This window comes from Diceros bicornis, chromosome 9 (assembly GCF_020826845.1).
Source record: "Diceros bicornis minor isolate mBicDic1 chromosome 9, mDicBic1.mat.cur, whole genome shotgun sequence".
NCBI classification, from domain to species: Eukaryota; Metazoa; Chordata; class Mammalia; order Perissodactyla; family Rhinocerotidae; genus Diceros; species Diceros bicornis.
Window position 1 is genome coordinate 15,063,555 of NC_080748.1, and position 12,146 is coordinate 15,075,700.

Below are 12,146 nucleotides of genomic sequence, written 5' to 3' on the forward strand. Positions count from 1 at the left end.
ACACCGTCATCGTCTGCTGAAAGAAGTCTCAATTCCATCCCCATCAGCTCTTTAATGATAATATTTCTCTTCCCCACATGTCTGCCTTCCCATTGCCTAAGAACTACTCAGAAGTGTATAAAATCTGGATCACTATTTCCTGCAGTTGATTGTGAAGAGCAGAGAGACAAACCAAAAGAGATAAACAGAACTCAACTTAAAAAATAAAAATCAGGATGATTCTCATGGTGTTGAAAACTCCTTAGGCTGAGCATTTTCTCGTGAAAAGTAATGGAGAGCTCTTTCACTTAAAAAATTAGTAACAAGGATGAGATACTCACAAATTCATACTGAAGAAAATTTAATGGATCAAATAATGAAAATAATTCATTTAGCGTATAATGCCCCTGGATGCTTCGTGAGTGTCCTCAAGATTTCATCCTGTGCCCGAGAATGTGGCAGGGGGTACAGGTGGAAGGTTCTCTGACATCGGGTTGACTGCCTCTCGAGTTCTGAAGGCTCATTCTCTAGATCAGGGACTTATCAAAGTCCTCAATACATTTGTTATTGGGTTGCTGCACTGCCTTTAGGCAGATGCTCATCCATATGAGCTTCCTTCTGACTGAAAAGTCCAAACCCAGTAGATCATGAATTACAGACCTTGTCCTTTATAGTTCTCTAATAAAGGCCTTTCTTCCTTTCTCAGAAATGGATAAAGGTTTTCATTCTCCATACATCAGTGACAGTTCAAGATTATTAATTAACATGTTATTTTTTAAATCTATATTTGCTAGTACCTTCTTTCGAAAACTCCCTCATGGTAAAAAAAAAAAAAAATCACATTATTTCTCTGAAGAGATTTCTACCTTCTGGCTGGAGTATAACATTCTTTACCATTTATTGTCTAGTCTGAATTTTCCATTTTAACTTTATTTAGGGTAGGAAGGTGATACATTTCTATATAGTAACATCTCACTACCAAGACCCCTTCAGGACCAGAGTTCTGAGTGTCCTGCCTAAGTGGCTAGTGGTGGCCCTTGAAATGAAGAAGCCAGTTATCTCTATAATATCGAGACCAGAGAGCATCTTTCAGAAAGGCTCTTTTGTTTAGTTCTTGCTTTCCTCCTCTCTCACTGCATCCTGCTGGCCATTGGAAAGCCTGACGCAGTTATATACCCACATTTTTAATACATAGTCTTACACTTCTGATTCTTTCCTACCCACTATATCTGTCTATAGATAGATTGATTGATCCTGTTTATGTATATATGATCATACCTATATGAATATTCTATCCCAAACAGTATCACTCTTCCATTGATGCTATCCTCCACCTACACTATTTCTCTAATATATTCTCTTTTCTATGAAAGTAGACTGTGCCCTCAGCCTAAAATACCATTTTTCTCTTCAATCTACTTATCACCCTTCCTTCCTTGTAGATCCTGCCATGTTGATTTATAGTTTTTAATTCTTTAAAAGCAGACCATATATCTCTTATACATATTTCTATCCTCAATGATTAGCCTACTGTGCTGCACATAGTAGGCATTTTTTAAATGTTTTTTCAGTATGTGAATGAAAATTGGAGAAACATCACAGCCCTAGAGGTAGATAAGCTGTCCAAACACCATCTAGCCCCCCTTTCTCCCTGCCTCTCAAAAACCCCATAACAGAAGACAGTTATTTACTCTGTTCTTTACAATCCTTGTAGAGAAAGAGTCTACAGAAATAATTGGTCAGAAATACTGACCAGGATACTGTGTGACACAACTCCTGGGGGTACCAGTTACTAGAATACATTTTTGGGCTCCAGGGGGCGCCATGGAGTTGTGCAAAGCAGCAGCCCTGACGCCATGTTCTTTACAACTAGATTAGTAGTTCTTTGATGTAATTCAGAAATATTTAATAATGCCATAATTACTGACAAAAAATTCAGATAGCTTATAGTAAAAGAACCATTAAAACAAGAGTAAAAGAATAAGAGCCAAGCTAAGAGGATAGTAAGATAGTTGTCTCAAAGTCCTGACTAAGGAAAAATACTAACAGTTAATATTAACCTAACCTTGAGTTCCTCAACAGCCAAAGTTAAAAAGAAAAATATAACAAATTTTATAACTTTCAATGTGTCAAAAAAAAGATTCATCAGAAGCTATTAACAGAAAGTACCCCTAAACTCTGAGAAGGATTTATCATGTAGTTTTTTAATTAAACAACAAAGTGAACACATATTTTTATTAAAAGAACAGTTTATAGCAGTTTCTAAAATATGCAGAAACAAACTCTGTAAGTATTTTCAATAAATCAACCCTTAATAAAAGCCTATTTTATAAATTTGTAGTTCCATGAAAGGATTTTTCATAGGGAACTAAAAGCAATAAACTTCAGCTATATAAGTTTCTGGTGATCTATGTTGATACAGGGATAGAGATTAGTAATCTACAGAAAGTTGCCCAAGTATTAATTTGAGCTAAATCAGCAAGATAAAATTTAGGGAAACATTTCATCCTACTAGTTTTTCTCTTATCAGAGCCATTTTCATGATATATTTCTTAAGACATGTGCTTTTGATGTTAAAAAGACTATTCAGTCTACTTAATCCTTGAAATTCCTCCAGGGCCCAGACCCAAAATTATTTTCTTCAACCCAAGAAAGCAAAAGGAAATGACAGATTTTACTCTTGGGAGTCATTTTTTACTTTTTCTTTGCCAAGCATACACTTCACCGCACTGTGATTTTGATCTTCTCCAGAATAAGAATAAGAACAGTCCATTTCGTCTTGGCCTCATAAACTCTACCTAACACTCCTTTAGATCTGACTCAAAAAGGAAAAGAAAAGAATTGCCATCCATTCTATAATTCTTCCCTGCCTGGGCCCTCCAGAGCATGATTGCAAAACCAACATATGTCACAATTCTTGAGTAGCTAGGAGTGCTGCGAAGCTCTCTGTCCTGTGGAAGTCTCCAGATGTGGAATTCTTTCATCACCCTGTTTTTGTTCCTTGCTGAATGATGTCTGGGCTCTGCATATGCTGTCTTTATAACTTTGCATTTATCAGCATAAATATGATTAAAGAATTCTTCAGAAGGTAATACGTTTGTCACTTTTTCAATTTCATAAGTACCAGTCTGATTTAGACGATTTCATGGCCTGATTTCTATGAAACTAAGCAGATGTCCTCAATGTTCTGTTTTATGGATTCACAAAGTAATAGTTCAAAAGATATGACAATGAAGAATGTTTGAAATAGAAAATTACTGGGGAAAAGATGGCTGTGTCAGGAGAAAAAAAAAAGCTGCTGAATAAAACCAAAGTCATTATAGTCTTTATAGTCATTATAGTCAATACATTTCTGTATTCGGCAAATCCAAATCACTGATGCAGTGTTCCAAGGTTACACACCTGGGACAAGGTAGGCATCTTAATGGCACATCCAGTACTTTTTCCTGAAGCATCACTCTTTCCCCATACACTGGTGAAGACAGCTGTAGCCCTGCATTTTCCAATGATCCAGAGAGAAATAGTGTTGATCTACTGTCAATTAGGGCAGTACACCCAGTCAGTAATGTAGGGGCCACACACCTACTTTGGCTTGAGTTTTCCAGATATTTCTAGATAGCCTTAATTCTTTGCTTTGGCTGAAAATGTTAAGTTGATAAAACCTGCTTTGTATCATTAATATAAAATAAGTATAGACATACCATATCACCCACACTTCCCTTGCCCTACCTTATATAGGTCTTTGGATGATATTCAAATACTATTAATTTGAAAGTCTGTGGTGCCCTGAAGTGAAAAGGTATTCTAGAAATCCAAGGTAGAAGTATAATAATTAAAACTATATAGTTGGATGGAGTCTCACAGTTTTGGAAACATTCTTGCATCATTTCTTTTGATTCCCACAACCCCAACAAAATAAATGGTGAAGTATTATTATTATTCCTTTTTGGCAGGTGTGGAAACAGGGTCCCTAAGGAGGTAAAGGACTTGGCTAAGGTCACAGAGCCAGTGAGTGAGAGCACAGTCCTAAAATCCCGTGTTCTGCCTGCTTGGAGGAAGCATGGCACTAAAGGCATCCCTGCACGGCCACTCTCCTCTGGTTGACACTGGACAAGTTGTTTAACCTCACTCAGCCTGTTCCCTCATTTGTAAAGTAAATAATGCATATCTCAAAGATGAGTGAGTGGGATTAAATGAAATAATTTGTGTGAAGTTACTATACTTCAACTTTTTTTATTATTAATACTTCTTAAGCCACAAGATAGACCAGACAGAAAGACCCCCTCTGGTTATATTACACCCCAACTAGTACCTTTTCCTGAAAACCCTCAGATCATTTTAAGGGAAACTTGAAAGCTGGTAAAGTCCAGGATTTGTTATGAAACTATTTTTGTGTATTTCCTGTTTTATTTACTTTCACATGTTCAATCTTTCAGCAATTCTTTATTGATCACCTGCCATATGCCAGGCTACCATGTGAATAAGGAATTTATATTATTCAGTTTCATGGCCGTTTTCTTTCCAATCAAATGTTATAATTTTCTGGTTCAATTCAAATATTAGCCTTAAAAGGTTTATCTTTTTAAGGTTTGAATGTGTGCTTATGAGCGAGAGTGACCACTGGCCCTCTCAAGGAAAAAAGAAATGTTTAGGGTACACTTTTTACAGTATTCCTTTAGGAAAAGCATCATTGGAACTAGCTGCCAAAAAATCAACCACTAAATAATAGTATGTGTTTATGAGTTAACAGCACATACACTCACATGTCAGTATCTCATGACAGTTGTTCTTGTGTTTAAAGGTTTAGTAATGTCATCAGAGCCCACACTCGCCTAGAGTCAAGATACAGCAATAGCTCCGGAGGATCGTATGATGAGGATAAAAGTGAGTACCCACAGGCTGTGGGAACTCAGATGGAATGCAAATGGGTGGAGAATGGGAAATGAGTATTTTGATTGTTGTTGTTCTAATTACTATAAAGGGGCCCCAAAATATTAAGTAACCATTTAATCCAACAATGCAGATGAGCATAGAGTCAGGATCTTAAAAGTAAAAAGAAGTCAAGCAGTGGGCTAATCAAAATTATAAAAATACAAACTACTACTCCAACCCATATTTTATATTCTTGGCATTTTTCCTTGGTGATGCAGTTGGGGGAAGGCTAGTAAGAAATTGTCCCATTAGAAGACAAATGTTGCAGTTCAATTTTTCTACCTATCTTGGGAGTGGATTTAACCTTTAAGCTTTGTGAATCAGCTCACCCAGGATACGGTCTGTTTTCACATTGAATCTCTCAATGGCATAGTCTCAGTAGCCAAGGGAAAACCTTGCTAAAATGGGAGATACAGTTGTCACCAAAATTTCTTTGTACCTTGGGAAGTTGGGAAGACCAAAAAGGTCAATGCATTTATTGATTTTGTTTAAGACCTAGACAGCTTCTGTAGATACTGAGCAGGTAAAGGGTATTACTTGGTTACAAATTACAAAAATTCTGGAACTAAAGAACACTCTCAGTGACATTTAGGTATGCTTAGGAAATCATTAAACTATCTGGTGGAATTTATTTGTCTGTTTTGGTGGAAATCGTAAATATGATATTTCATGAGTTAGGTTCATTTTGTAAGTCAGTGCATAGGGCCTTTGTAGCTGTTGTTTTAAATTGTTTTGTTTTTAAGGGAAATGTGCAGAGTGAGGTAGGAGCTAAGTAGCTCTAATGACACCACATTTCAGCTGCCTTTACTCTATTCTTAATGCATAGATAGGCAATTCTCCACCATTCAAAATACCAATGGAAGGAATGTCTAAAATCCATATATAATCATCATACTCTGTTAGGTTAAGTTTCAGCTATGTTCCTATGAAACTTCTTACTAGAACTGTCAGTATGAGTAAAATAAAGCTATTTGTATTTTCCCTCTTTTCTGTACCCCATCAAGGGTCTGTACCATCTAAACAAACAGTTGAATCTGAGGAGCATGGACCATTAATTCTAGGTGGGACCAGATTTTACAGATGAGAGGAGTAGTAGCTGAGAAATGGAGAGTTGTTGGTTCAAGAAAAGTCTGGTTACTATGAAATATTTTGTAACCCAAAATTTGAGGACAGAAAAATTGAATCATGAAAACGTTAAGCAGTCAAATCCTGACTCCCCCAGAATGTGACAGGCATAACAAAACATAACATTCTAGGACTGTGGATTTTACATTAGGAATATTGCTGTCCTTTGCCAGTTGATTCCTTTAAAGAGTATCTCTTTGTTCTGGATACAGGTCATAGATTTGGTAGAAACACTATAATAAATAAACCAACAATCATTTTGAAAACATATCTTTAGAGCCCTCTGGTATTAAAACCTCATATTCCTTATACATATTAAAATAGTGAATTTCACAAGATAGTTATAATAAAACGAGATAATTATATTATTATATAAATTCAGATCACTGACTTTATGAACAAAAAGAAAAATAAAGTTATAGAAGTATTTATAAAGAGAAAAAAAACTATTGTGAATTCAGATAAGACAGAAAAAGAAATCTAATATTATCATTATGGCCTCTATTTTACCTAGAAATGTTTATAAATTTGTTGTACCAGTATGAACAGCATTTTAATGGGAAAATTTTAGTACAGAATTTTAATTCGATTGAGTCATGTGTCAGTAGTATCCTTTACATGACTACCATTATTAGCCAAAGAAGTTACGAGTTCACAGCATATAGTTTGGGCACTGAGAGATTATACAGTCATGTGTCGCTTAACGACAGGGATACATTCTGAGGAATGCATCATTAGGTGATTTTGTCATTGTGCAAACATCCTAGAGTGTACTTTTACAAACCTAGATGGTATAGCCTACTACACATAGGCTATATGTTACTAATCTTATGGGACCACCATCGTATACGCAGTCCATTGTTGACCAAAACGTCGTTATGCAGTGCATGACTGTATTTTAAATTACTCATTATAAGAGAAAATGAAATCAGCTACTCAGACAGATCCTCATCACAGAAGGTCCATAAAATACATGCTAAGATCCTTTTCTAGGTGTTCAAGTAATAGGACTTGATTTGGCTGCCTTGGAGGAAGAAGCATGTCTAACAGGGCACGAATACCCTCAGGACTTTGGTAACTGGGTCCTTCATGATGTATTTTTGGTTCTAGCCACACAATGATAGATATAGCCTATGCCATGAGAGAAGCAAAGGTTAGTAGGCTCAATTCCAAAACATTATGTCCGGGTGTCTGTTACATGTTAAGGGCAGTTATTTCCTCCCTAAATTCCTGAGGGGATCAGCAGGAGTGGGAAGAGTAAGAAGCGATAAGGAGAGACCTAGTGGCCCAGTGCTTCATAGTTTGGGTTTATCCTAAAGGAAGGATTGTGTGCAGCCTCTTAAGTGTATTTTCTATTAAAAAAAACTATACCACCTTGAGTAAACTGGACAATAAAACTGATTTAGATCTAGTCTATAAAGTAGCTTTCTACAATATTATGTAGGCTTTTTTTTCAAAACTACTTAAAATATCTGAATTATTTTCCAAGACCGTATGCTAATGTGTCTAACCCCAAAATAAGGATACAACTAGTTAAACTGGATAGCAGCTGAATCACAGTGGTTTAGACCTAACAGTAGAAAACCAGTTTTAGGCCGACTTAATCCTTTTCAGCACATTTTTGCTGACTGGATATAGATCTGAGAACATCATTAAAACAAAGAATAGTATATCCTTTCCCTAAGAAATCTCACAGGTTTCTTTTTTTTAAATTCTTCAGTATTCTCCCATTTTTGCTCCCCTTTCAAATTTTATTGTGGAGTAGCTAATGACTTAGAAGTGCATTTTGCGATTAACTTATCCTGGACAGTTGTTTAAGAAGTTAATTTGCTGAAAGTGAGATATTCTGTAGGTAATTTACTGAGAGGACTGTGATGAGTGACTATTATTCCTGCTTTACATTTTTTCCTGGCTAAAACTGTTGTGGCCAAGCTTCATGGCATAGAATTATAGGGTTCCAGTTGCTCATTTTTTGGTGTGTTAGAAAGAGCCAACAATCACTTTCTGAGGTGAGTCCTGATCTTACCCTGGGAAACCCCCTTAGCTCACATGCCAGGAAAACTGGGTTATGCTTGGTTCTAGTGCCTATCCTTGTTCAGAGCCTCAATTTTCACAATAGGAAGGCATCCCTCCTCCAGCTCTCCTAACTGTTAAGGCCAGCATTCTACACTGGACCAGCAGCGTCAAATAAACTACCTCTCACTACCTTTCAAAAGGGCAACCAAGAAAAACTATATTTGGGAGAAATTGCCTAAAGATAATGTAATACATTCTTCCTCTTAATACACTAAAACCTATCCCAGAATTAAGCCAGCTTGTCTGAAACCATATACCTGGGTCGTATCATGTGGCCCCAAATGGAATTGCTTGTCTTGAATGCCACTGGCCTATATTGAGAACGTTAAAAAGAAATAACGCCCTGAAACTTGTTGCTGTGCTTACTTTAAAGATATTGTTGAGGAAGTTCATTAATTCATTCAAAAAATATTTATTGATCCCCAGCTACATGCCAGATACTGTTGTAGGTACTAGGGAAACAACAATGAACACAACAGAGAAAGGCCCCGCTCTCATGGAGCTTGTGATAGAGTGGGGGAGGCAGTCAGTGCTGGTGAATGGGCGATCTGTGCCAGGGAGGAAAACTACAGCAAGGTGAGGGGACAGCAAGTGATGTGGGATGGAGGTGGATCTTAAATAGAGTGGTCATGGAAATCCTCTGTGGTACAGTGACACTTGGGCAGAGACTTGCATGAAGTAAAGGAGTGAGCCACGTGGTTGCGTAGACTACAGACACGCGGCCATTGGGAACAGTAGACGTGAAGGCCCTGAAGCTGGGCAGGGCCTCGCCTGAATCACAGAGCAGCCAGAAAGCCAGGGTGACTGCGGCAGTGTGAGCAAGGGGGACGGTAGTAGGAGATAAGCCAAGAGAGTAGCAGGAGGAAGATCTTGTGAGGCCTGAAAGCCCATGGTGTAGATTTTGGGTTTCATTTTGAGTGTGAAGTGGAGCCACTGGAAGATGTTAGGCAGAGAAAGAGATGTGAATGAGCTTCTGTTTTAAAAGGAATGCTCTGGTCAATTATACCTCAATTTAAAAAAAAAAGGATGGCTCTGGCTACTCTGTGGAAAACACACTATAGAGGGGCAGGGATGGAAGCCGGGAGACAGGAAGGAGGCTATTGCAGTAACCCATGTGAGAGAGGGTGGTAGCTTGGCCAAGGATACTAGTGATGGAGATGATGGTGAAAAGTGGTCATATTCTGATACGTTTTGAAGGTAGAGCTCACTGAATATGTTGATGGTAGCAAGTTACTTAACTTCAGTTTCCCCTCTAAAAATAGGGATAATAGGTACCTGTTATTGGGCTATTAATATGTGAAATGCATAGACCACTGCCTGGCATAGAGTAAGTACTCTCTTTGTTCGTTCTAATGTTATAATTATTATTATTATTATTATTATTATTATTATTATTATTATCATCATCACCATCATGATTATGAGTTAGATGTGAGATATGAGAGAGAAGAAGTCAGAGATGACTCTGACCTGAGCAAACTAAAAATAATGGAATTGCATTTTACTGAGATGGGAGACATTAGAAAAAGAGCAAGTTTTCACAGTGATGGGAATTCACATGATTTAATGTTTTTCTTTTTGTGTATCTCCATTGCTCTATAATGAATAACTATAAATTATGTATCCAAAAAATAAAGGGATGAAAGAAACCTAATCAAGTAATTCTAACCCATTTGATCATATAATTCATACTCTCCAAATTGAATGGTTAGAAAGTTATTTTTATAATCATGAGTTTGTAAGATTCTTTCTAAAAACACCAAGTTGGGAAAAGAAAAATCTCTCCCTGAAAACAGTACAGCACACTTGTCTTTCTCACCCCACAGATGACCCAATTTCTCCCTACACGGGCTGGTTGTTGACTATTACAGAGACCAAACAGCCACAGCCCTTACCGATGCCTTGTACTGGAGGATGCTGGGCCCCCCTGGTTGACTACCTCCCAGAGACCATCACTCCTCGGGGGCCACTCCACAGGTGAGCATCATGTGCAGGTAGAGGGAAACAACCACTTAGCTTTACTGGACTTTTCTTCCTATGAGAAGAGAGAAACCTATTCCACATCCCATCAAATGAAATGACCTTTGAAATTACAGAGACCATGTGTGACTTGAATTGCAGCTCTCAGCATATTGGCAGAGTTTGGTCCCATATTAACCAATGTGCAAAGCTGCCTTGTAGCCCTTTGAATTTTTCTTCGATGTAATCTTAATACGGGTATTCATTCTCTTACGCTTTTTAGATTGTAAGCAACTTAAAGAGAGGACCTTTGTCTTCTATTTCTCTTCATCTCTCAGCTCTTACTGCCCAGGTGACTAGTAGACTCTCCATTACGTGATTAGCTCAACTGATGTTTCTTCTTCTTGTGGAGCTCTGTGCAACGTCAGAAGTTAAGCTCCATTTCCTTGAAATAAGAGTCTTACATAATTCTTCAGCAAAGCTTAAAAGTTGTATTTAATTGTGACTTAATGATCTATAAATATATTTCCATCCTCTTTAGAAGTTGCATTAATGTCATCATTTCATTGATTAGGTGCAATATTGCAGTAATTTTTATGACTGAGATGGTGGTGGATCACAGTGTAAGAGAAGATTGGGCTCTTCATCTACCATTATTACTTCATGCTGTCTTCTTAGGTAAGACCGGATCTAAGAGGAATTCTAGCCAATAGGGTCAAAAACCTATAGAGGTAATCCATAGAGCTTTCCTTTTACATTGACATCCTGCTTTCCTCATTTCTAAAATATTTAGTCTCCTCTGTTTTTCATTGCCTTTTTGTGACATCTGCTCCAAAATTTCAGTTGACTAGCCTTTTTTAAAATATAAATAGAGTGGTACCTCACTAATGCTATATCTATAAAGATATCCAAAACAAGTTGGGCCTCTTCAAGGGTCTTTGGCTAGATGTGATGAATTTAAAGCCATGAGGCATAGTCAGTACACAGAGAGAAAGAATATAGAGCACAGCAGGCCAAGCACAGAGATTTTAAAATACTCAAGTTGTAGAGCAAAAATGAGAAGAGAAACAGCCAGCCAGGGAGTTCGGTTACAGAGAGATGAATAAAATTAGAATCCTTCAGTAACAGGGAGATCCAAGAAAGAGAAGAAAAAAGAAGGAATGCTAACCATGTCAAATGCTACAGAGAGGTCAGGAGAAGTCCATCTATCAGCATTTTATGAGAACATTTGATTTAAGGATTAAAACATTTTATTTTTCCTAAGCCTAACTTCTTTATGTTGGTAACGCAAACAATAACAAAGAAAACTAAACATTCTTTTACCATGTTCTGGGTATCTTGGAATCTTTACTATCCCTGGAATCTAAACGAGCTTAAAATTTGTTTATACTAAGAGATTCCACTGTTTTGTTCCAGGTTTGGACCATTACCGGCCTGAAGTCTTTGAACACAGCAAGAAATTGCTCCTTCATCTCTTGATCGCCCTCTCCTGCAATAGCAGTTTTCAGGCCATTGCTTCTGTGCTCCTGCAAACTCGAGAGATGGGTGAAGCTAAGACCCTAACAGTTCAGCCAGCTTATCAACCTGAATATCTCTACACAGGTAATAAAAGAAGGAGTGGCAGGGAGCCTGAGACAGGGTCACAAATACAAGATAACTGAAGGTGTCAGTGGAGCCCAGGGTCACTTCTCTGATGCTGTTACTCCACCCAACTTTCCAAGTGATAAAATAACAGTACAACAAATATGCACCATTTCACTTGATGTTAACTTAGCTCTCAGAATCCTTCTTCATTAAATATATTTTTCCTTATTATTATCACGTTGCTGCTCTCATTAAATATTTTCCTCTTGATACATCGAACATTAAAATGTCCATTGGCCAAGAGCATCAGTCTAGAACACCGAAGGATGAGAATGCAGAAAACAGTGACCATCTCCATCTCCATCTCCTTGAGAGCAGGTCATTGCCAAGATGCCAGGTGTATCGCTTATGTACCTTCTAGTTCCCTTGAGAAAATTTTCACTTTATGAAATGACTGGCTTTTCTGGAAGGCACCATTAGTGGAAGTCTAT

General features: G+C 37.5%; 1 protein-coding gene across 5 annotated transcripts in view; it reads left to right on the top strand.

Annotated features, from left to right (window-relative positions):
- FRY (FRY microtubule binding protein) overlaps positions 1-12,146 on the top strand; it is a 314,584-nt gene that overhangs the window by 237,141 nt on the left and 65,297 nt on the right. For all 5 annotated transcript variants that reach the window (XM_058547971.1, XM_058547972.1, XM_058547974.1 and 2 more), the window contains exons 36-39: positions 4,781-4,863; positions 9,939-10,089; positions 10,646-10,749; positions 11,488-11,673. In XM_058547971.1, coding sequence (XP_058403954.1) covers positions 4,781-4,863; positions 9,939-10,089; positions 10,646-10,749; positions 11,488-11,673 — 524 coding nt within the window. The remainder of the gene's footprint in view (positions 1-4,780; positions 4,864-9,938; positions 10,090-10,645; positions 10,750-11,487; positions 11,674-12,146) is intronic.